The 26,744-nt window shown below is 40.6% G+C and overlaps 1 protein-coding gene across 1 annotated transcript in view; it reads right to left on the bottom strand.

Moving 5' to 3' along the window:
* Positions 1-26,744, bottom strand: part of LOC106133326 (U5 small nuclear ribonucleoprotein 200 kDa helicase) — a 56,800-nt gene that overhangs the window by 20,755 nt on the left and 9,301 nt on the right. The window contains exons 6-28 of the mRNA XM_060953141.1: positions 25,582-25,692; positions 24,766-24,882; positions 23,247-23,379; positions 22,348-22,478; positions 19,893-20,079; positions 18,492-18,625; positions 17,596-17,793; positions 16,936-17,080; positions 15,301-15,437; positions 13,895-14,001; positions 12,978-13,095; positions 12,119-12,216; positions 10,679-10,841; positions 9,811-9,988; positions 8,769-8,930; positions 6,384-6,519; positions 5,273-5,504; positions 4,619-4,796; positions 3,952-4,058; positions 2,935-3,056; positions 2,167-2,269; positions 1,468-1,649; positions 252-432 (exon numbers count right to left, since the gene is read on the bottom strand). Coding sequence (XP_060809124.1) covers positions 252-432; positions 1,468-1,649; positions 2,167-2,269; positions 2,935-3,056; positions 3,952-4,058; positions 4,619-4,796; positions 5,273-5,504; positions 6,384-6,519; positions 8,769-8,930; positions 9,811-9,988; positions 10,679-10,841; positions 12,119-12,216; positions 12,978-13,095; positions 13,895-14,001; positions 15,301-15,437; positions 16,936-17,080; positions 17,596-17,793; positions 18,492-18,625; positions 19,893-20,079; positions 22,348-22,478; positions 23,247-23,379; positions 24,766-24,882; positions 25,582-25,692 — 3,360 coding nt within the window. The remainder of the gene's footprint in view (positions 1-251; positions 433-1,467; positions 1,650-2,166; positions 2,270-2,934; positions 3,057-3,951; positions 4,059-4,618; positions 4,797-5,272; positions 5,505-6,383; positions 6,520-8,768; positions 8,931-9,810; positions 9,989-10,678; positions 10,842-12,118; positions 12,217-12,977; positions 13,096-13,894; positions 14,002-15,300; positions 15,438-16,935; positions 17,081-17,595; positions 17,794-18,491; positions 18,626-19,892; positions 20,080-22,347; positions 22,479-23,246; positions 23,380-24,765; positions 24,883-25,581; positions 25,693-26,744) is intronic.

Raw genomic sequence — 26,744 nt, 5'->3', positions numbered from 1 at the left:
GCTTTCGTGAAGAAAGTTAAAATTTGGCTTAAAAGAGTATTTTATCAGATTTGCGATATGTATGTATGTACGCATGAATGTATGCATATATGCATGTATGTATGTATATATGTATCCATGCATGCATGCATGTATCCATGTATATATGTATACATGCATGCATGCATGCATGTATGTATGTTTGTATGTATGCATGGTATACGTATGCATGTATCCATGTACGCATGCATGCATGCACGTACGCATGTTACCTGCGTTTGCACAGGATTGAATTGCGGGAATATCTCGTTGTACAGCTCCTCGTATTTAGGATTCCTCAGGGCGGTGATGGGCAGCGGCTGGAGGTCCAGCAGCTCGGTGGGGGGCAGGTTCTTCTCGGGGAGGATGAGGTGGCGGAACGACACCGGCAGTTGGGTCTCGGCGCCTATCCATCTGTTGATTGGTGATTAAAATTTCAAGGTTTCAATAAAGAAAGAACAAAATGTTTATTTGGTACATAATCACTACATAGTATAAAACAAAGTCGCTATTTTAGTCTGTTTGTCTGTATGCTTAAATCTTTAAAATTACGCAACGGATTTTGATGCGGTTGTTTGTAACAGGTAGAGTGATTCAAGAGGAAGGTTTTTATGTATAATAACATTTATAATTTTGCACCCGTGCGAAGCCGGGGCGGGTCGCTAGTAATATATAAAGAACAGAAACCTTAATCTATAACAACTTTTCTACCACTGGTATATACCACAACGCTGGTCTTCCGTGGGCACCAACGTGGAAAATAAAATAAAAAAACAATCGATAATCCGTATTAATTTGTTTGTCTGTTTGTTTGTTACATCTTTATTGCACAGACAATCACATAGTCACAAGAAATAGTACATAGTTATAAGAGAAATTACATACATATGGTCACGTCTATATCCCTTGCGGGGTAGAAAGAGCCAACAGTCTTCAAAAGACTGAATGGTTCCACGTTCAGCTATTTGGTTTAATGATAGAATTGAAATTCAAATAGTGACAGGTTGCTAGCCCATCGCCTAAAAGAAGATACCCAAGCTTGTGAGCCTGAAGCCTGTGAGTGAGAAATTATTGGTTTATTTGTCACAAGAAAATATACAAATATTTTCTCCTCATAGTATTAGTTTAAATGGCATTAGTCCGCCATTGCGAGTGATTAATTTCTCTTAATTGTGCCATGTGGTTCCCAGCACCAATGAAAAAAGAATAGGACCACTCCATCACTTTCCCATGGATGTCGTAAAAGGCGACTAAGGGATAGACTTACAAACTTGGGATTCTTTTTTAGGCGATGGGCTAGCAACCTGTCGCTATTTGAATCTCAATTCTATCATTAAGCCAAACACCTAAACATGGCCTATCAGTCATTTTAAGACTGTTGGCTCTGTCTACCCCGCAAGGGACATAGACATGATTATATTTATGTATGTATGTATGTATGATTGTTACCTGTCAGAGACTAATCTCAGGAAGCACTGAGGCGGCAGTGGCTCGAAAACGGGCACAAACAGTTTGACAAGGTGTTCGTCCTTGCTGTACTTCTCTTTGAGGAGGAAGTACTCATGATGGAGTATGACTTCGCTGTCCACGTCTTCCACCAGGATCCAGAACGCTTCCGATTGGCCGTGCACCTGTGGCACGTTAATGAAAAGTATATAATGTAAGAGAGATTAGTGATAAATGTTGAGTGAGAAATTACTGAAAAATGTAGGGTGAGAAATAAGTGAAAAATGTAGGGTGAGAAATTAGTGAAAAATGTTGGGTGAGAAATAAGTGAAAAATGTTTGGTGAGAAATTAGTGAAAAAATGTTGAGAAATTAGTGAAAAATGTAGGGTGAGAAATTAGTGAAAATATAGTGTGAGAAATTAGTGAAAAAATATTAGTGCGAGAAATTAGTGAAACATATATTGTAAGAAATAGTTTCTCGTGGAATAGAGAAATTTCACGTTAGGTAAATTGAAGTCTTGATTGCGTTATAAATTTATATTTAGTACATAATGCTTTACTAAAATTATTTTCTTTTTTTTTTAACAATACCCTTTTTATAACTTTAGAATAGGCCTATTTTCAGTCTATTGGCCTTTTTTCAAGGCTCCGTCCACACCGCAAGGGATATAGATGTAACAATATTATAGAAAGAGACTTACCTTCTCATCCCACTGGAAGTCAGGAGTGATGGTGAGCTCCACACGAAGAGTGGACCTGGTGATCGGCTGGATGTGGGTGGACAGTTCCAATTTGGGGAATTGTCTGCAAGCAGAAAAAAAAAGAGAAGTTATTTAGCTATTGCATCAGATAGTGTAGAATAGTGTCAACCCTAGTAGGTACTTTATTTATTTGACTTTATTTATTGATTCGTATTGATATAATTATTTAGTTTATTTAAACTTCATTGCACAGAATACAAATGTATAGCACAAGCTGCAGTGTTGTTTGTTCCTCCGCTTCTTCCACACATGCGCTTTGGAAGCGGTAGTAATTATAATTAGATATAAGTGATGTGACGTCAATAAGTGATACCTTGTATCCAATTTTGAAAATAAATCTATTATATTCTAGTACTGCTACTAATTCTTCTTACTTTTGGCTTTAGCCCCGGTCGCATCCTCACCACTCTGGAGAGGAGCCCGGGGTGTGCCTTTGACCATGGATCCTGGATTGGGTGAGCCAGGTTTTCACAAGAAGCGACTGAGCATGGTTTTTCAGTCTTTTGATGACTGTTGGTTCTGTCTACCCCGCAAGGGATATAGACGTGATTATATGTGTGTGTATGTATGTACACTTAGTAGGACATTGAGGAGAGAGAAATCTATTAATACAATTGGTAGGACATTTGAAGTTTAGTTGAGAAGTGCCGTGTGGTTCCCGGGACCAAAACGTGGTTGTATGTGTGTGTATGTATGTATGTAACATACCTGATGTGCTTGTGTATCATCTTGCCGAGTTTCGGAGCTCTGACCAGCTCTCCGATCTCGTTCGGACCGAGTTCATATAATTTCTCCCACGGGAAGTTCTTCTTCTCGAGTTTTTTTATTACCTGTATAAAATGATAAACAAATAAAATGCTAACTAAGTTGCTTCAAAAAAAAAAATGGTTAACGTTTACATTTATGTTTTTACAAGAAAACATTAAGACTCCACTTACCCCGAATTTATCTTTTTAACTTTTGCGATTGATGTGCGATTTTGTCTTTACAAAAAACTGTTTTTTTTTTTTTTTAAGTGGAATATATCTTAACAGTAATGTAGTTATGGTAATGAAAACAAAAGTGAATCTGGAAGATGAAATGATATAATTGTTAAAATTTCATCGTAATCAGTTCAGTAGTTTTTGCGTGAAAGAGTAACAAACATCCATACTGACATCCTGACATACTCACAAACTTTCGCATTTATAATATTAGTATAGATTCACAATATGCCGTGTGGTTCCCGGCACCAATACAAAAAAGAACAGGACCACTCCATCTCTTTCCCGTGGATGTCGTAAAATGCGACTAAGAGATAGGCTTATAAAATTGCGATCCTTGTTTTAGGCGATGGGCTAGCAACCTGTCACTATTTGGATCTCAATACCATCATTAAGCCGAGCAGCTGAACGTGGCCATTCAGTTTTTTCGGGACTATTGGCCCTGTCTACCCCGTAAGGGATATAGACGTGACTGTATGTATGTATGTAGATTTACAATGACCACCGCCACATATTTATTTATTTATTCTTTAGTGTTACAATTACAATTTGTAAAGTACAATAGGCAGACTTAATGCTAATAGCATTATCTAACAGTCTACCATTGGGTATATATATACCTATATACTACAGTAAACATACATATACATAAATACATATATATACATATATATATTTGCAGCAGATTACATACAGAGATTACTCTCTCATGACTGAGTCAGACACAACTAACTACACATACCTCCTCCGGCATCTTCCTGAACTGCCTGAGCGGCGACATCGACTGCCACATTCGTCTGTCCACCATTTTGCACAGCGCCAACGTCTTGTCCACCAGTTGGGCCCAGCCTGTGGAGAGAGAGAGAGAGAGTGTAGTTTCTAGAACAATCTATTAATTAACACAATTGGAAGGACATTGAGGAGAGAGAACTTTCTAGAACAATCTATCTATACTAATATTATTAAGCTGAAGAGTTTGTTTGTTTGTTTAAATGCGCTAATCTCAGGAACTACAAATTCAAATTGAGAAATTCTTTTAGCGTTGAATAGACCATTTATCGAGGAAAGCTTTAGGCTATAAAACATCGCGCTGCAACTATAAGAAGCAAAGAAATAATGGAAAATGTGAAAAAAAACGGGGAAAATTATTCATCATTGAAAGCTTCAACGATGCCCAAAATAACCATACCACGCGGACGAAGACGCGGGCACAGCTAGTCGAATTACAAGACGTTGTCGCGTCAAAACTATATTTCTTAGGGTTCCGTACGCCTGAACACAAAAACGGATTACTTACCCTTATGGGATCACTCGTATATATGTCTGTCCGTCGCGTCGCTTACAGTCAATTATCTCCGAATCCATTAGACCGATTAAGTTGAAATTTGGTACACATATTTCAAACTCACCTCTGTGCAGAACAATCTCGAAGATGGCTCTGAGGAGCCGTGCAGCGCTCTGTGTCACATACACCATGTCCGCCATCAAAGCGAACCCCTCCAACTTCAGCTGGGAAATGTACGCTTGTAACAGAACGTTGATTTTGGCAGACGGCTCTTCTATGCTCTCTTTGATTGGTATGGGTACCTGATGATGAAATATATATATATATATATTAAATACAATGTAGGAATGCCGTGTGGTTCCCGGCACCAATACAAAAAAGTAGAGGACCAATATATTTATTTATTTATTTTTTCTACAATAATTTATACAAAATACAGTTGACAAAATATACAGTACACAAGTCTAGTAGATAGTAAACAAATAATTGTGGACAACTGGTGGTGAGAAATATATATAAGACCACTCCATCTCTCAGGATCAATAATTTCCCCCGTTTTTTTTTGCACATTTATTTCTTCGCTCCTAATAGGTGCAGCGTGATGTTATATAGCCTAAAGCCTTAAACCTTCCTCGATAAATGGTCTATACAACACAAAAAGAATTTTTCAATTCGAACCAGTAGTTCCTGAGATAAGCGCGTCCAAACAAACAAACAAACAAACAAACAAGCTCTTCAGCTTCATAATATTAGTATAGATCACGTGAACCAAACTCACCCTCTCCATCAGCTTGTGCAACTCCAGCTTCTCCTCCTCCCTCACGGTCACGTGTTTGAACTCAGCCGAGAGAGAGAACACGCGGAACAATTCTATCTCGCCCAATGTCGGCCTCAACAGCTGGTTGTAAGACTGCATTGTCTCGTAAGTGCAGTAGAAGTGTGATGCGATCCGGCCTAGTTCCGTCGGTTGGAAGTGACCGGATTTGCGTTCGTATTTTATTAAGCCGGCTCTGGGGGGGAAAAAACGGGAATGATTTTACGAATTAAACCTACGGTCTTGAAGTTAAGATCATACAAACATACATATATAATCACGTCTATATATGTCTTTCGGTGTAGACAGAGATAATAGTCTTCAAAAGACTGATAGGCCACGTTCAGCTTGTTTGGCTTTATGATAGAATTGGCATTCAAATAGTGGCAGGTTGCTAGCCCATCGCCTAAGAGAAGAATCCCAAGTTAATAAGCCTTTCCCTTAGTCGCCTTTTACCATATCCACGGGAACGAGATGGAGTAGTCCTATTCTTTTTAAATATTGATGCCGGGAACCACACGGCGCCTTATGCGAACACGGTTAAGAACGTTATGCGTGTTAAAACATTAATTAGACAGAAACTCTTCAGATTTGGAAAAGGCCTTTGACTTTGTTGATCATGAAAAATATTACTTAAAAAAAATTGTTTTCAAATGTGTTATTACATAGGGACCCCAATTGGGTAATCGCAACACCAATTTAAGAGAAATACTATGTCTCACACAATAATTTGATCAAATATAAAAATATTGTTGGAGGTGTTCCTCAAGGCAGTGTATTCGGCCCTCTTATATTCTTGTTATTCCTCTTAATTTTTTTAATTCGTTTATCAAGCCACTAGAACAGTCTTTTTATATATCAGTGTCAAAATATCAGTAAAGAAAGTGTAAAAATAATTATGATCAAAATTGAAAAAAAGAAATCATTAAGAGACCGCTCTAATGATTCCTCAAGGTATTGCACTAGGTCATCTTCCATTCATGTCACATTAAAACGACTAGATTACACATTTCACATCCAATTTTTTTCTAACACCCTTATTAAAACCGTCCCATTCACAAGTGGGTCAACTTACTTGTCCAGCAAACTTGCAGCAGTATGTACTAGATCAGCTCTGTGCAACTCCAAAAGCGGATCATCTTGCAACTTCTCCGGCGTGACGCCGTACAAAGCCGGTTGGCGAAGCATCCTGATGTATAGGTACGTGTAGCCTGCGGGCAAAAAAACACATAAACATACATATGGTCACGTCTTTATCCCTTGCGGGGAAGACAGAGCCAACAGTCTTGAAATGGCCACGTTCAGCTGTTTGGCTTAATGATAGAATTGAGATTCAAATAGTGACAGGTTGCTAACCCATCGCCTAAAAAAGAATCCCAAGTTTGTAAGCCTATCTCTTAGTCGCGTTTTAAGACATCCATGGGAAAGAGATGGAGTGGTCCTATTCTTTTTTGTATTGGTTCCGGGAACCACACGGCACTAACAATACATACATACTTGTCAAGTTGGCTGGAAGAGATCCCATTTAGGACAAATTACACAGATTGAGTTAGCCTCAAAGTAAGTTCGCAACTTGCCTTACGAGATACTAACTCAACGATACTATATTTAATAATAAATACTTATATCGATATATCCTTTGCCGTGTAGTTCCCGGCACCAATAGAAAAAAGAATAGGACCACTCCATCTCTTTCCCATGGATGTCGTAAAAGGCGACTAAGGGGTAGGCTTATAAATTTGGGATTCTTCTTTTAGGCGATGGGCTAGCAACCTGTCACTATTTGAATCTCAATTCCATCTTAAAGCCAAACAGCTAAACGTGGCCTGTTAGTCTTTACAAGACTGTTGGCTCTGTCTACCCCGCAAGGGATATAGACGTGATTATATGTATGTATATCGATATACATACATCCAAGACCCAGGCCAATCAGAGAAAGTTCGTTTCTCATCATGCCCTGACCAGGATTCGAACCCGGGACCTCCGGTCACACAGACAAGCGCACTACCGCTGCGCCACAGAGGCCGTCCGCCGATTCGATGACCTGAGCAACGCTGTCACTCACCGAGCCACGTGACGGCGTCGCGCACGCTCTGCACAGAGCCGAGCACCACCTCCGCGTTGAGCATGTCCGGCAGCGTGGAGATCAGCTGCGACTCTATGGGCAGCTGCCGGTTCAGCAGGGACAGTCAGTACTGCAGCTCGATATATATACACTCACCGAGCCACGTGACGGCGTCGCGCACGCTCTGCACAGAGCCGAGCACCACCTCCGCGTTGAGCATGTCCGGCAGCGTGGAGATCAGCTGCGACTCTATGGGCAGCTGCCGGTTCAGCAGGGACAGGCAGTACTGCAGCTCGATATATATACACTCACCGAGCCACGTGACGGCGTCGCGCACGCTCTGCACAGAGCCGAGCACCACCTCCGCGTTGAGCATGTCCGGCAGCGTGGAGATCAGCTGCGACTCTATGGGCAGCTGCCGGTTCAGCAGGGACAGTCAGTACTGCAGCTCGATATATATACACTCACCGAGCCACGTGACGGCGTCGCGCACGCTCTGCACAGAGCCGAGCACCACCTCCGCGTTGAGCATGTCCGGCAGCGTGGAGATCAGCTGCGACTCTATGGGCAGCTGCCGGTTCAGGGACAGGTAGTACTGCAGCTCGATATATATACACTCACCGAGCCACGTGACGGCGTCGCGCACGCTCTGCACAGAGCCGAGCACCACCTCCGCGTTGAGCATGTCCGGCAGCGTGGAGATCAGCTGCGACTCTATGGGCAGCTGCCGGTTCAGGGACAGGTAGTACTGCAGCTCGATATATATACACTCACCGAGCCACGTGACGGCGTCGCGCACGCTCTGCACAGAGCCGAGCACCACCTCCGCGTTGAGCATGTCCGGCAGCGTGGAGATCAGCTGCGACTCTATGGGCAGCTGCCGGTTCAGCAGGGACAGGTAGTACTGCAGCTCGATATATATACACTCACCGAGCCACGTGACGGCGTCGCGCACGCTCTGCACAGAGCCGAGCACCACCTCCGCGTTGAGCATGTCCGGCAGCGTGGAGATCAGCTGCGACTCTATGGGCAGCTGCCGGTTCAGCAGGGACAGGTAGTACTGCAGCTCGATATATATACACTCACCGAGCCACGTGACGGCGTCGCGCACGCTCTGCACAGAGCCGAGCACCACCTCCGCGTTGAGCATGTCCGGCAGCGTGGAGATCAGCTGCGACTCTATGGGCAGCTGCCGGTTCAGGGACAGGTAGTACTGCAGCTCGATATATATACACTCACCGAGCCACGTGACGGCGTCGCGCACGCTCTGCACAGAGCCGAGCACCACCTCCGCGTTGAGCATGTCCGGCAGCGTGGAGATCAGCTGCGACTCTATGGGCAGCTGCCGGTTCAGCAGGGACAGGTAGTACTGCAGCTCGATATATATACACTCACCGAGCCACGTGACGGCGTCGCGCACGCTCTGCACAGAGCCGAGCACCACCTCCGCGTTGAGCATGTCCGGCAGCGTGGAGATCAGCTGCGACTCTATGGGCAGCTGCTGGTTCAGCAGCGACAGGTAGTACTGCAGCTCCGAGTGGTTCGTTATCAGGATGCCTGTGTGGGAGGGAAATTTAGCCCATTTTTAATATTTTACATACATACATAATACATATGGTCACGTCTATATCCCTTGTGGGGTGGACAGAGCCAACAGTCTTGAAAAGACTGATAGGCCACGCTCAGCTGTTTGGCTAAATTATAGAATTGAGATTCAAATAGGGACGGGTTGCTAGCCCATCGCCTAAAAAAGAATCCCAAGTTTGTAAGTCTATCCCTTAGTCGCCTTTTACGACATGGTGGTCCTATTCTTTTTTGTACTGGTGCCGGGAACCACACGGCACCAGTAAATATTTAATTAAAAATTAATTTATTTTGAATTTAATATTTTACACGTATTAAACTAGCTGTCCCGACAAACGTTGTTTTGCCATATAAATAAATTTTAATTAATTTCTTATATCGCTATTTGAATCTCAATTCCATCATTAAGCCGTACACCTTTCAGTGTTTTTACGACTTTCGGGTCTGACTACCCCGCGAGGAATAGATATAGACGTCATTTTAATCTAAGACCAGTGCAATTTGAATCTTTGTTTGCGCGATTCAGAATCTCCGCTGCTATTGGCTGATCGCGTAAATTTTTCTTTTCTACGATTGACAGTTGATTAGTAATATTGAATTGGAATTGTAATTTGAATTTTAATTTGACTTGTAATTTGAATTGAAACTTGAATAGATATTTGAATAGGAATTTGTATTGTAATTTGAATTGTAATTTAAAATTGTAATTTAAAATTGTAATTTAAAATTGCAATTTAAAATTGTAATTTAAAATTGTAATTTAAAATTGCAATTTAAAATTTTAATTTAAAATTGTAATTTGCATTGTAATTTAAAATTATAATTCGAATTTCGAATCATAATAATTCGTCACCTTCCCCCTTGTCGTCGTACTGCGGCCGGCCGGCCCTGCCCAGCATCTGCAGCACGTCGAGCGCGCCCAGCTCGGCCCAGCGGCCCCGCTCCGGCGAGTACACCTGCGTGCCCTTCACGATCACCGTGTGCGCCGGCAGGTTCACGCCCCACGCCAGCGTCGCCGTGGATACCAGCACCTGGGCGGGCACGACCATTTATACGTACATACATACATACACATCCTACTACTATTATAAAGGCGAAAGTTTGTATGGATGTTTGTTACTCTTTCACGCAAAAACTACTGAACCGATTACCATGAAATTTGGTATGTAGGTAGCTGAAGACCCAGAATAACATATAGGCTACTTTTTATCCCAGAGTTCCCGCGGGATTGATAGGGTTTCCATGCGGACGAAGTCGCGGGCGGCCTCTAGTACATAATAAAATCACATATATACATAACTAGCTGTCGCCCGTGACTTCGTCCGCGTAACCCACACTAAAAATGACGAAGTTTACAATACAAACTTGCAACCCCTATTTCACCCCCTTAGGAACAGAATTTCCAAAAATCCTTTCTTAGTGGATCCCACCTAGTTAAAATCTACCTTCCTGCCAAATTTCATCTTTATTGGCTCATTAGATTTCGAGATTTCGTAATGCTTAAGTGAGTGTTTTTCGCTTTTATATACATAATAAAAATTCCCGGTAAAGGGTCAGGTCTTTGTAATTTGTAATATTTATTTTTGTTCCAAATAACAAAAGAAGTCCACCAATTTATCAATGACTTTTATTTCTTATTCTATCACACACACACACACACACACATTTAACCCTATATTAGACTCTAGAATGAAGACAGTCCCATGAAACTAACTACTCACCTGAATATGCCTATCAGCAAACAAGTCCTCGACCAGGGTCCTGTCGACTCGGCTCATCCCGGCGTGGTGAATGGCGAAACCGTACGGCAGCAACTCGCGAAGTTCCGGGTTCTTCACCTGTTCAGCTTCAGTTCTCAGCACTTCCATGCTCGCCGAGCCTTCCCTGGTGATGGTGTTGAATGATTATAAATTTATAAAGTGGTTCATAGGTGTATCTATAAACATTTCGTTACCAACTGTCTTTGTAAACGTACATATTTCCTTTTTCCGCCACTAGGTGCGCTACCTTCCTTGTCTCTGCTCTCTGTTTTTTTTTTTTGTAAAGTGTAATGCAACAAGTGAATAAATAAAACATTGGTTAACAAAAAATCTACGAGTTTAATTGAAAATATTGCCAATCCACAATAGATGGAATAAAAAGTCGCATCATTAAAATCGAAACCGCCGAGCTTGCATGAAGAGAGTTATGAATGTGGATGAAGCGAAGGAAGTGTGCAGAGATCGTGGCAAGTGGAAAGAGGTGGTCTCTGTCTACCCCTTCGGGAAAGAGGCGTGATTTTATGTTTGTATGTATGTATCATTAAAATTACAGCCTGATGATCGATCGAGCTGATGTGCCGTGTGGTTACCGGTCATCAATATAAAAAAAAAAAGAACAGGATCACTCCATCACATTTCCCATGGATGTCGTAAGACGCGACTAAGGGATAGTCTTATAAATAAATCAATTTAAATAATTAAAAGTGCGAGATTAATGTAGGAACACCATTTTAAAAAGGTTTTTTTTTTGTTAATTCTTAATTTTTAACGCCGTCGTCCATGATGTGACGTCACTCTAAATGTAAACTAAAGAAATTGTGTCATGTTAAGTCAAATTATTTTATATTAATACTATGACGTCAGAGCACAGACTATAAATAGACTAACATGGCGGACAGCGTTTATGAAAAATATGATTTTATATTAATTTTTGAAAGTATACGGTATTTTAAAACAATATTATATATTTTTTGGCGAAAATAACAAATATGTATTACCTTTTTAGGACCAACTTAAAAAAAACAGTCAACTAGCTTATTTTCACTTAATGACTAACATATTTTTCGTGTACATGTTCATATATTTTTTTTGTTGTGCAAATTATCTTACAAAACACAATACTATTACGTTTTAATCATGTTGTCGAAAATAAGTACAATGTCATTTAACTGACACTTGAAATGACACTTCACTTGACCCAACGCCATCTAGCGAGAAAAATGGTTACCATTACTATTTTTTCTTAAATTTCACTTTCAAAACTTTTCATAGTATATAAAAAGAAAAGAATAAAAAAATGACTTAACACCATCTAGCGAGAAAAATGGTTACTACTACATTTTTTTTTTAATGTCACTCGGAAAAATTCTCATTTGTAAAATTAAAAAAAAAATTACTCACCTCAGGAACTGTCCGAGCGTATCTTTTTCCAAGCACATGTCACGAATCGCACGCGCTGTCTTACCGGTCTCTTTTCGCGAGTGAACGAACACTAGGATCTGAAAATAGAAATAATAAATAACACACACTATATATATTTTTTAAATCTATACTAATATTATAAAGCTGAAGAGTTTGTTTGTTTGTTTGAACGCGCTCATCTCAGGAACTACTGGTTCGAAATGAAAAATTTCTTTTTTGCTTTGAATAGACCATTTATCGCGGAAGGCATAACATCACGCTGTAACTTTAAGGAGCGAAGAAATAATGGAAAATGTGAAAAAAACTGGGAAAATTATTCATCCTTGAGGGCTTCAATGATGCCCAAAATAACTATTCCACGCGGACGAAGTCGCGGGCACAGCTTGTATATAATAATTGATTGCGCATCAAAAACAAGAGTGTTATGAATGTGAACCAAGCGAATGAAATATGCAGGGATCGTGGCAAGTGGAAAGACGTAGTCTCTACCTACCCCTCCGGGAAAAAGGCGTGATTTTGTGTGATTATGATAACTGTAACGTTTGTTTGTTTGTTAAATTCTTTATTGCATGGAAATGTATATGTGTAATTTACCTGGTTGTTATCTGAATTTATCTTATATATTGTTGACGAACGTATCTTGATCAAATTAAGGACGTCCTGGTAAAGGGTCAGGTCAAAAGTACCCGAAACCGCCGAGCTAGCACGAAGAGAGTTACGAATGTGGATGAAGCGAAGGAAGTGTGCAGAGATCGTGGCAAGTGGAAAGAGGTAGTCTCTGCCTACCCCTCCGGGAAAGAGGCGTGATTTTATGTATGTCTGTATGTATGTAACATACCTGGTTCCTCCCGGCGTGCTCCATGGCCTTCTCGTAAACAATGTCATTCATCACTTGGAACCGTTTCAGCGCCTTCTTCTCGGTCACTCCTATGTACTGCTGTTCCAGGGCCACGGGTCTGAGGAACGCAATATAGTTAATAACTATATGTATGTATGTATATATATATATATATACCTTCACATCTCGAACTTTATGAGAACCACACAGCACACATTGTCAAACAAACTGTTTTAATATGACATTTAAACTCGAACTTTGTGGTTTGCTAATTCTGTGTGATTTCTCAAGTATAAGAATAATTACAATTAGCAAACCATAAAGTTCGAGTATATATATATATGTATGTGTGTATATATATATATATATATATATATATATATATACACACATACATATATATATATATATATATATATATATATATATATATATATACCCAAAACCGCCGAGCTTGTATACATATATATATATATATGTATACAAGCTCGGCGGTTTTGGGTACTCTTGACCTGACCCTTTGCCAGGACGTCCTTAATTCGATCAAGATACGTTCGCCTAGGCCTTCCCACTCCGACCTTTCTATACATATATATAATGAGTCTATATCCCTTGCGGGGTAGACAAGAGCCAACAGTCTTGAAAGGACTGAATGGCCACGTTCAGCTATTTGGCTTAATGATAGAATTGAGATTCAAATAGTGACAGGTTGCTAGCCCGTCGCCTAAAAAAGAATCCCAAGTTTGTAAGCCTATCCCTTAGTCGCCTTTTACGACATCCATGGGAAAGAGATGGGAGTGGTCCTATTCTTTTTTCTATTGGTGCCGGGAACCACACGGCGCTCTAAATACCAAATAATAAATAAACTATTCTATTCTATGTATGTATATATATCGACTCAACAAAACTAAACATACCTGAACGAGTTGTCGAAATAAAACAGCCCGTGTTCGGGTTTCACGCGCAAGAACGCCGCCACATCTGTGTAGTTGGGTAAAGTGGCGGACAGACCAACAAGACGCACCTGCAATGTTGAACAGAAAAAGATTTATTATACGTATGTATGTAGGTACAGTACTACCCACTTTAATAAGTTGCACCTGCGCAGAAATCAATTTTTGTCACGGCGCGAAAATATCTGCGCCAATCATAGTGCGCCATTTGAACGCGGGATCAGAACCGTTCGCTATTGGCTGATTGCGTACGCGCCATGTCTGGAGTTCGCATTGGCGTCGCGATATTCGGTAATGAGCGAGATACACGACTCCTGTTGTTTTGGGATTTAAAATCCTATGTAGTAGCAATAAGTTCGTTATTTCACTAATGTTTTCATTCGGCCAGATTCGGCGGTCGGTTGCACTATTCTGCGCCGTCGAACAATGCCGATGTAACTTATAAAAGTGGTAGACCTGTATGTATATGTGCCGTGTGGTTACCAGGCACCGATAGTAAAAGAGAATAGAACCACTCCATCGATTTCTCATGGATGTCGCAAAAGGCGATTAAGCGATACCCTTACAAACTTGAGATTTTTCTTTTAGACGACGGGCTATTAACCTGTCACTATTCGAATCTCAATTCTATCATGTAGCCAAACAGCTGAATGAGGCCTATCAGTCTTTTCAAGAACGTGTGGCTCTGTCTAAACCTTTAGGGAGAAAGACGTGATGATATGTATGTATGTACTCTGTCACAACTCTTTTACGACATCCACGGGAAAGAGATGGAGTGCTCCTATTCTTTTTTAATATCGGTGCCGGGAACCTCACTGCACTAACGAAAACGGAACTTAAAATGACTTATTGGCCAACAAAGCTCAAAGCCTCGCTCGTGGGGAGGCTACAGCTGGGCTGCTGGTGGGGAAGCTGTAACTGGTGGGGAAGCTGCAACTGGTGGGGAAGCTGCAGCTGGTGGGGAGGCTACAGCTGGGCTGCTGGTGGGGAAGGCGCAGCTGGTGGGGACGCTGCAGCTGGTGGGGAAGCCGCAGCCGGTAGGGGACGCTACAGCTGGTGGGGACGCTGCAGCTGGTGGGGAGGCTGCAGCTGGTGGGGAGGCTGCAGCTGGTGGAGAGGCTGCAGCTGGAGGGGAAGCTGCAGGTGGTGGGGAAGCTGCAGATGGTGGGGAAGCTGCAGATGGTGGGGAAGCTGCAGATCGTGAGGAAATTGCAGCTGGTGGGGAAGCTGCAATTGGTAAGGAAGCAGCAGCTAGAGGGGAAGCTGCAGCTGGTGAGGACGCTGCAGCTGGTGAGGAAGCCGCAGCTAGTGGGTACGCTGCAGCTGGGCAGCTAGTCGAGCAGATGCAGCTGGTGGGGAAGCCCACTCACCTCCTCCTGCGTCTGCTCCCTGGTGCGCAGAGTGCGCGCCACCAGCGCCTCGAGCACGGGGCCGCGCTCGTCGTGGAGAAGGTGGATCTCGTCAATGATGATCAGCCGGACCAGGTTCGTGAAGGAACGCTCGCCGCCTGCAACATGAAAAAATAAAGTCATATAGATATAGATAGATAGATATAGATATATACGGGACTAATTACACAGATTGAGTTAGCCTCGAAGTAAGTTCGAGACTTGTGTTACGAGATACTAACTCAACCATACTATATTTTATAATAAATACTTATACAGGGTGACATTTAAAACAACTGCATCCTTTTAAACATAGACTATACCCATACTTCTGAGCTGTTTGAGCCTATTTTTATTTAAATTAAACGTCACCATTTTCATATTTTAAAAACCCTTAAAACTACGTCACACGCTTTATTAAAGACCAATACTACAAAAAGAAATTAAAACTAAACATGTAAATAAATTTCTGAAAAAAAAATATATATTTTTCTAGTATCAAGATCAAGTAAAGTACAGAGTTGTCGAGATCGCTCAGCTGAATGAATTGTGTCCTTGCCCTCTGAATCTTACGCGTCGCTTTTCCGCCGACCGGGGTGATATTACGTATTTAGGATCGTGGATTTTAATACTTTTATTTTTTTCGTACTTTCTGAAATATGAACCGATATTTTTCTTTTAACGTTTTTAAATGTCCTTTAGATGAGTACACTTAACAGTTAAATTTATGCAGTTGAATTAAAAGTCAAATAAATATCTAAGACCCAGGCCAATCAGAGAAAGTTCGTTTCTCATCACGCCCTGGCCGGGATTCGAACCCGGGACCTCCGGTGACACAGACAAGCGCACTACCGCTGCGCCACAGAGACGGTAAAGTGCAGGCATTCAAGTTCAATACGGCAAGGTGACTCGAGCAAACTACAGACAAACATTCTACTAATTTTAAAAATGCGAAAGTTTGTAAGGGCATCATTGAAGCCCTCAAGGATGAATAATTTTAAACGTTTTTTTTTTTGACATTTTCCATTATTTTATGCCCATTATGGTTGCAGCGCGATGTTATATATAGCCTAAAGCCTTCTTCGATAAATGGTATATTCAACACTAAAAGAATTTTTCAAGAACCAATAGTTCCTGGGATTAGCGCGTTCAAACAAACGCGGACCGGACACGGGGGGGCCTGTAGTGAAAAATATACTTTCATACATATAGTCACGTCTGTATCTCATGCGGGTTAGACAGAGCCAACAGCCTTGAAGACTTGAGCACGTTCAGCCGTCTTTATGATGAATTGACAAAAAAAAAACAATATCCTTTGAAAGTTTTAGAGGGTCTGAAACCGATCTCCCTCTTTCTAGTGATGATTCTGCTGGTCAAGGGTCAGGTCAAAAGTACCCCAAACCGCCGAGCTTGCATGAAGAGAGTTGAATGTGGCTGAAGCGAAGGAAGCATGCAGAGATCGTGGCAAGTGGAGAGTGGTAGTCTCTGCCTACCCCTCCGGGAAAGAGGCGTGATTTTATGTATGTATGTATGTAAGTTTTAGTGAGTCTGAAACCAATCTCCGATGGCCTCTTTCTAGTGATGATTCCGCTGGTCCACCTCCAGTCCCCCACTCACCCTTCCTGGTGATGATGTCCCACTTCTCCGGGGTGCACACGATCAGCTGGGTGGCCTCGATCTGCTCCCTCGTCAGCTGGTGGTCGCCGGTCAGCTCTGACACCTTCATGTTGTACGGAGCCAGCCGCTTGCTGAAGTTGCCCACCTGGACAAAATTATATTTTAAGAGTGTGTTGGAACGTTGGTGGTCGAATTGGTGACTCTGACTGGTTAAAATGCGAATGGTACAGGTTCATATCCTTACTCGGCCATGTATATACATACATACATATATAAATACAATCACAGACAGAATCGAAAAGACTGTATGGCCACGGTCAGATGTATAGCGAAATAAAGGAATCGAGATACATCTAGTGGTTGCTAGCCTATCTCTTAAAAGGGTCTCAAATTAATAAGCCTATCCTTTAGTCGCCTTTTACGACATCCATGGGAACGAGGGAACGAGAGAGGTTTAAATTGCATAATTATACATTTAAATGTCACAATCATACATTTAAATGACATAATTATACATTTAAATGACATAATCATACATTTAAATGACATAATTACACATTTAAATGACATAATCATACATTTAATAAATGACATAATTACACATTGTCATAAATAACATAATTATTACTATAATTATATTAAATTGACAACAAAACTCACCATCTCCTGTACGAGAGAACGCATCGGCGCCACGTATATCATCTTGAAGTCGTGCACGTTGACAGTGCCGTCGTCGTTCACGTGTCTGCCGACCTCGCGCAGTATGCACAGGAGGGCGACGTTGGTTTTGCCGGCGCCGGTTGGGGCGCAAACTAACAGGTTCTCGTCCGATTCCAAGGCGGCTTTCGATATGCGACTCTGTATGGAATAGAATGTTTTTAGAGAAATAAAAACTGAAAAATAATACATAGTTTAAAAAAAAAAACTAAAAAAACTACGCTTTTATTGCTAATCGAACTGAAAAAATAGAAAATAAAAATTAATGACAAAGGAATTATAAAACAGTAGTTGCAAGTCGAACTCAGTTGTAGTCAATTACCTCCGATTAAAATTATAACAAAATTAAATTTATAAACAAAACAATTTAAATCGGAGTAAAAGGCGTGGGGTGCATTTTACTTCATTTTCATAAAATGCATTTCCATTTTTAAACTTTATAAAAAAAAAGTTAACGTCTCTCTTTTTTCAGTTTTTTTTATTTTTTATTATTATTGAGCCTTAAAAGCTACAATTTAAAAAGTATTAACCATCAATTCCAGTTTTTAAGCTGTTAGGGTATGGAACCATAAAAATACATACATAACGTACACCACGTCTTCATCCCTTGCGGTAAACACACAACATGTTGAAAATACTGATAGCTTAATGACAGAATTGTGATTCAAATAGTGACAGGTTGCTAGCCAATCGTCTACATGAAGAATCTCTAGTCAATTAGCCATTCCCTTACTCGCCTTTAACGACATCCACGGGAAAGATATAAGAGTCCTACCCAAAAGTGCCGGTAACCACACGGCACACCTCCCAAGATAGAAAGAAAGATTAATTCCACTGACCTGAATCCTATTTAAAGTCTTGAACCCCTCGAAGGCAGGCTGAACGTATTTAGGCAGCTTGTCTATCGCCACGAGGGTCTCGCCTTCGTCGAAAGGTTTTGGCTTCAAAGCCGGCACGTGAACCTCTTCGTAGCCTGTCCAAAAAAAAAAAAAATTTATCTATCACTCAACATAAAATATCAAATAACCCGTTCCAATAAAGATAGGAAACAAAAATGGCGTCTTAAATCACGACCTTTCGAATTTTTGGTCAAAATAATACATACATACAATTCACGCCTATATCCTATATCCGCAACTTTGTCCGCGTGGAAAAGTTATTTTGGCCATCATTGAAACCCTCAAGGATGAATGATTTTCACCGTTTTTTTTCACATATTCCATTATTTCTTTGCTCCTTAGAATTGCAGCGTGATGTTATATAGCCTAAAGCCTTCCTCGATAAATGTTCTATTCAACGCAAAAAGAAGTTTTCAATTCAAACCAGTAGTTCCTGAGATAAGCGCGTTCAAACAAACTCTTCAGCTTTATAATATTAGTAGATACACATACATATAATCACGTCTATATCCCTTCCGGAGTAGACAGAGCCAACAGTCTCGAAAAGACTGACAGGCTACGTACTATATTTGGCTTTATGATAGAATTGAGATTCAAATAGTGGCAGGTTGCTAGCCCATCGCCTAAAAGAAGAATCCCAAGTTTATAAGCCTTCCCCTCAGTCGCCTTTTACGATATCCATGGGAGCGAGATGGAGTGGTCCTATTCTTTTTCTATTGGTGCCGGGAACCACACGGCATGTGTAGCGTACACGGCAGATGTATTGAATAAATATCTAATATATTTAAACGAGCAATTCTTGTATATATATATATAATCAGGATCTCGGAAACGGCTCCAACGATTTACATGAAAGTTACAGATTAGGGGCTTTTCGGCTCAAGGAATCGATTTATCAAGGCACTAGGTTCGAGAAAAGCTCGGTTCCCAAGATATATAAACATTTTAAAAACCGCGTTTTAAGAAACTATATCAGCGCCATCTCTGGTAGACCGAGCAAAGCTCGGTCAACCGGGTACTATAATATTTACATACATATGTACATATGATCACGTCTTTATCACTTACGGGGTAGACAGAGCCAACAGTCTTGAAAAGACTGATAGACCACGTTCAGCTGTTGGGCTTAATGACAGAATTGAGATTCAAATAGTGACGGGTTGCTAGCCCATCGCCTAAAAGAAGAATCCCAAGTTTTTAAGCCTATCAATTAATCGCCTTTTACGACATCCATGGGAACGAGATGGAGTGGTCCTATTCTTTTTTTTATTGGTGCCGGGAACCACACGACACTATATATCTATATATATATATATATATACAAGAAGCCCACATCCTCACCCTTCCTCTGCTTCCTGAAGGAGCCAGGCGGCAGCTGGCACCGCTTGTTGGCCATGAAGTGCGCGCCGGCCGCGAACACCAGCTCCTCCAGCGGCAGCACGCGGCGAGCGCCCCCCACCGCGCTGCCCCCACTCGTGTCCGCTTCCGCTTTGTGCCGCTTGCGGGGTATTTCCGATTGTTGGGAGGTCTGTTGACAGATGTTGTGGTGTTTCAATTATCATCCACTAGCGACCCGCCCCGGCTTCGCACGGGTGCAAAATTATAAATGTTATTATACATAAAAACCTTCCTCTTGAATCACTCTACCTGTTACAAAAAACCGCATCAAAATCCGTTGCGTAATTTTAAAGATTTAAGCATACAGACAAACAGACTAAAATAGCGACTTTGTTTTATAATATGTAGTGATACGTAAATTTAGTCATGATTGTATACCTATAGTTATGAATGTGGATGAAGCGAAGGAAGTGTGCAGAGATCGTGGCAAGTGGAAAGAGGTAGTCTCTGCCTACCCCTCCGGGAAAGAGGCGTGATTTTTAAGTATGTATGTATTGTATACCTTGCGGGGTAGACAGAGCCAAAAAGACATAAAGGCCACGTTCGGCTGTGTTTGGCTTGATGATGGAATAGAAAATTCAAATAGTGACAGGTTGCTAGACCATGCTTAACAAATTGATGAAATAATCAAAGAACTTACACTCGTTACAGAAGCGTTGATGAAGCAGTCTTACAATTTTTTTAAAGCTATTTAGAGAATGCTTCAAAAAAGTTAAGATTGTCTCAAATCTTAATAGTTTTAAACTGTTTAAGACCATTTTCATAAATCTACATACATACATATAGTCACGTCTATATCCCTTGCGGTGTAGACAGAGCTAACAGTCTTGGTAAATACTGATAGGTCACTTTCGGCCGTATTTGGCTCGATGATGGAATTGAGATTCAAATGGCGACAGGTTGCTAGCCCATCACCTTAAAAAGAATCCCAAATTTGTAAGCCTATCCCTTAGTCGCCTTTTACGACATCCATGGGAAAGAGATGCGAGTGGCCCTATTCTTTTTTGTATTGGTGCCGGGAACCACACGGCACGTGTATTCTACGTCTCTTGATTTTATTGTGGAAAGTTAATAAAAAGGTTTCCTAAACAAGTTTATAATTTTTATTTTTGTGCCGTGTGGTTCCCGTCACAAATAAAAAAAAGAATAGGACCACTCCATCTCTTTCCCATGGGTGTCGTAAGAGCCGACTAAGGGATAGGCTTATAAACTTGGGATTCTTCTTTTAGACCACGGGCTAGCAACCTGTGACACGTTGTATGTAAATCTCGATTCTATCATTAAGACACACTGCTGAACGTGGCCTATTGGTGTTTTCGAGAACTTTTGGCTCTGTCTTACCAGCAAGGGATGTAGACGTGATTCTAGGTATGTTTTTTTTTATTTTATTTAAACTCTCTCCTCACTCACTCCGTAATATAACCCGAAACTGTCTGCCGCGACGAGATCAATGGGAAAGAGTTGCGAGTGGTCTCATTCTTTTTCGTATTGGTACACGGGAACCACACGGCACATTATGTGTATCAATCTCACAAGTACACGAACCACACGGGACATTATGACAATCTCACAAGTAAGTACACTCACCTCATCGTCCCCCTTGCCCGTGTCCAGCTGCGCCAGTATCTTTTGTATTGGTGCCGGGAACCACACGGCACATTATGACAATCTCACAAGTAAGTACACTCACCTCATCGTCCCCCTTGCCCGTGTCCAGCTGCGCCAGTATCTTTTGTATTGGTGCCGGGAACCACACGGCACATTATGACAATCTCACAAGTAAGTTGGTCCTATTCTTTTTTGTATTGGTGCCGGGAACCACACGGCACATTATGACAATCTCACAAGTAAGTTGGTCCTATTCTTTTTCGTATTGGTGCACGGGAACCACACGGCACATTATGACAATCTCACAAGTAAGTTGGTCCTATTCTTTTTTGTATTGGTGCCGGGAACCACACGGCACATTATGACAATCTCACAAGTAAGTTGGTCCTATTCTTTTTCGTATTGGTGCACGGGAACCACACGGCACATTATGACAATCTCACAAGTAAGTTGGTCCTATTCTTTTTTGTATTGGTGCCGGGAACCACACGGCACATTATGACAATCTCACAAGTAAGTTGGTCCTATTCTTTTTCGTATTGGTGCACGGGAACCACACGGCACATTATGACAATCTCACAAGTAAGTTGGTCCTATTCTTTTTTGTATTGGTGCCGGGAACCACACGGCACATTACATTAACCGATTCATTGCGGATGACGCCAATGAGCGTCATTGATTAAAAGAAATCAATGACGCTCATTGGCGTCATCCGCAATGAATCGGTTAAAAAACATGAATGTACGTACATACAACTAATTATGACAATCTCACAAGTATGTACACTCACCTCATCGTCCCCCTTGCCCGTGTCCAGCTGCGCCAGTATCTTCTGCAGATGCGGCTGCCGCGACATCTCCTCGCGTATGGCGGCGCGCTCGTTGTCAGACTGAGCCGATGCCAGTCGTATGCAGTAAAGAACTTTAAATAAAACAAAACAAAAAATATTATTAACACTAACTTTTATTTATATACTAGCGACCCTGACTAGGCTTCGCACGGGTGCAAAATTCGGAAAAAAATTATACATAAAAACCTTCCTCTTGAATCACTCTACCTGTTACAAAAAACCGCATCAAAATCCGTTGCGTAATTTTAAAGATTTAAGCATACAGACAAACAGAATAAAATAGCGAATTTGTTTTATACTATCTAGTGATAGTAGTACAACAATATATATAATGCCGGGAACCACACGGCACAACATAAATGTACATGTATGTTCCCAATAAGGATAGGACCATTCCCGTCTCTTTGCCGTGTATGTCGTAAAATGCGACTTAGGGATAGGCATACGTACATATAATCACGTCTCTATCCCTTGCGGTGTATAGAGAGCCAACTGTTTTGTAAAGACTGAAGGCCTCACACGATTATAAAAGAACTGAACAATGTACTCAAATTATAATAAAAGAACTGAACAATGTACAAAAATGATTATAAAAGAACTGAACAATGTACTCAAATGATTATAAAAGAACTGAACAATGTACTCAAATGATTATAAAAGAACTGAACAATGTACATAAATGATTATAAAAGAACTGAACAATGTACATAAATGATTATAAAAGAACTGAACAATGTACTCAAATGATTATAAAAGAACTGAACAATGTACATAAATGATTATAAAAGAACTTAACAATGAAATCAAATGATTATAAAAGAACTGAACAATGTACTCACTCATATGTCTGTATTTATTTAGAGTCTTGACAAACTCGAAGCAGTCATATCCGAGCAACAAAACTAGTCTGTTCTCCAGGTCCCTGTCGTCGGCCGCCTCCGCTAAAGCCTTCAGGACTTCGCTCGCTTTGGCCTGAGAATGACAAAACATAAGGTAAAAATCTATATATATATTATATCCTTATATATATTAAATCTATAGATATTAACTCAACAAAGTATCGTTGAGTTATTATCTCTATATATAAATACTTGTATATATAAACATCCAAGACCCAGACCAATCAGAGAAACGTCGTTTCTCATAATGCCCCGGCCGGGGGATTCGAACTCGGGACCTCCAGTCTCACAGACAAGCGCACTACCGCCGCGCCACAGAGTTCATCGTCCGCTTTGAACATTCGAATACAGTTAAAACTAGTTTTTAGATAGAACGCGTTTTCCCTAGTTAGAACTAGTTTTTACTAAATGCCTTTGTTAAAACTAGAATTAACTAATGCTCAAAATTAAATATCAGTTAAAACAAGTTCTTACCTAGACAACATGCGTTTTTCCGAAGAGGAATGAATTGTGGTCAGCACTTTCTATGCATGGGGGAGCAGTCTCTTAATACGAGCACTGAAATCCTTATATGAGGATTCGAGTGCTTGTGTCAGGATAAACCTTTCTCAATCTTAAACCACTCAGTGTGCGGGCGCACACTGAGTGGTTAAAGACATTCATTCCTCTCAACTCTGTCATACAATATAAAAATTAAACAATCTTAAATTTATAAAAAGGATGAGGATCTTCTTGTTATACCAAGTCAAACTATCGTGGCACTTTGTGTTATAAAGGTAACCATTTTTCTTGCAGAGACACCTTTTTGACCTTGGTCGGAACAGTTTTAACTGGTTCTCTTCGGAAAAACGCATGTTGTCTAGTAAGAACTTGTTTTAACTGATATTTAATTTTGAGCATTAGTTAATTATAGTTTTAACAAAGGCATTTAGTAAAAACTAGTTCTAACTAGGGAAAACGCGTTCTATCTAAAAACTAGTTTTAACTGTAACATAATCACGACTATATCACTTGCAGGATAGACAGACCCGACATTCTTAAAAATATTGATAGGCCACGATCAGTTGATTAGCTTAAATACTGATAGAATTGAGATTCATATAAAGTGGTAGGTCACTAGCCCGTCGCCTACAAGACGAAACCCAAGTCTATAAGCCTACTATCCCTTAATCGCCTTTTACGACATCCACGGGAAAGAGACGTAATCTAAGTCCTATTCTTTTTTCTATTGATGCCGGGAACCGCGAGGGACTTTTTTTTAAATTCTTCAATACCTTTAATACTTAATAGAATAGAATAGGTTTATTTTCAAAATTGGACACAAGGTATCACTTATTGACGTCACATAACTTAAATCTAATTACAACTACTACCGCTACCAAAGCGCGTGTGTACAAGAAGCGGCGGAACAAACTACACTGCAGCATTTTCAACAATAATTTTAATATTAACACAATACCTGCGACACCATAGCGTCTGGGAAGTGTCGCGAGAGCCTCCTCTGCAGCCAATACGCGTCAATATCCATCGGATGGAGTACGGCGTCTCGCCGCTTCTGCGACTGTTCCTCTGTCAGCTGGAATTGTTGACCGACCAATTATTTATTAATTACTAGGTAGCTGTGCCCGCGACTTCGTCCGCGTGGAATAGTTATTTTGCGGCATCATTGTAGCTCTCAACGATGAATAATTTAGGCCGTTTTTTTTTTTTTTCACTTTTTCCATTATTTCTTCGCTCTTGATAGTTGCAGCGTGATGTTATCGGCATCCGTGGGAAAGAGTGTTCTAAAGTGAACCGAGAACCACATGGTACATTTATGTATTGTTGTTGATAATTAAAAAATTAAATATTTCTGGTTCAAATTGCACTGATTGAGTTAGGCTCAAAGTAAGTTAAAGCCTTGTGCTATGATGAGATTAGACACATAACATTACACTAACACAAAACATGGTGAGGAAAACCTGCATATTCAGACAACTGAATGTGCAACCATGATCGATCCAATGCAGATAAGGTTCCCCTGCAAATATTGTGAGTGTCAGATGGTTAGTCGCTTCGTGTAAATACCTGACCTGAACCTGACTCTCCAGAGTGGTGAGGAGGCTGTATAGCCAGGAGCCATATTATACATACATACATACATAAAATCACGCCTCTTTCCCGGAGGGGTAGGCAGAGACTACCTCTTTCCACTTGCCTCTGTATATCTCTGTATATTTCCTTCGCTTCATCCACATAGTCATATTATAATTAGTTTAAAAAAAAAATTACTCACATTCGCATGTATTGCGTTCTTCTTGCCCTCTCCATCGCTGTCCTCTCCGCTACTCTCCTTCTCCCTCTCATTTTCAGAGCCTTCTCCGTCTTCCTTGTCTTCTTCACGGACCTGAAACACAAGTTAGTTTTAACTGTTGGGTCTGATACCGAATAGTAGAGTATTATTCGGCCGAATAAAGGCCGTCCTGGCAAAAGATCAGGTCAAGAGTACCCGTAACCGCCGAGGTTGCATAAAGAAAGCTATAAATGTGGATGAAGCGAAGGAAGTGTGCAGAGATCGTGGCAAGTGGAAAGAGGTAGTCTCTGTAGTAGTAGTAGTCCCTCCGGGAAAGAGGCGTGATATTATCTATGAATTCGGCCGTGTGGTTCCCGGCACCAATACAGAAAAGACCACTCCATCTCTTTCCCATGGATGTCGTAAAAGGCGGCTAAGGGGTAGTGTACAATCGGCTGATTGTAAAAAACACAAAGACGTTTCAAATATCGCCATGGTTTGGGGCTATTCAATAATTTGTTGTGATTTTCCTTGCATTAAAATAATATTGTATAACATATAAAAAGGAAACAATTATTGTATTTGATGATGCATTTTTTATTGATATTACAGACTCATGTCAATGGTATAATAATGGTTGTCAAATATTTCTTTTTTTTTTTTTTTTTTTTAAATTAGACCGAAAACAAAAATAAGGTTTCATAAGATTGAACATTCCGCCCACCATGGACAGAATGTCCATAACATTATGTATGTGCATATTAACACCATTATCTAATAACAAAAATCAACAACAGAAACCGCCCACCATGAAGATAAAAATGATAAATAAAGTGGACTGTATACATAACTTAAATAAAAAGAAATTGATTTCATGGTGAGTAAAATTTAAATAATTAAATTCATATAATCTCCTTAAACTTGAATTCATGACACAAAAATTGCTTGACACTGACTCGTCATAAATTTCAAAATTAAATCAGTATTTGAATAAACAAATAAAACAAAATGCTAACATTTACTTTAAAACAGGCAAAACACAGAGTTTATTAACAGGCCTTTTTATAATTGAGCCTTTACATTTTATATTTACCACACGTGTAATTCCATCCAATCCCGGAAACTTTTGTAAAATTAAACCTAATAACCATTTTCCGGGCGGCAAA

The sequence above is a fragment of the Amyelois transitella genome, chromosome 31 (assembly GCF_032362555.1).
Source record: "Amyelois transitella isolate CPQ chromosome 31, ilAmyTran1.1, whole genome shotgun sequence".
Taxonomy (NCBI): domain Eukaryota; kingdom Metazoa; phylum Arthropoda; class Insecta; order Lepidoptera; family Pyralidae; genus Amyelois; species Amyelois transitella.
Note: the sequence above shows the minus strand (reverse complement) of the source record. Positions and strands in the feature narration are given on the sequence as shown.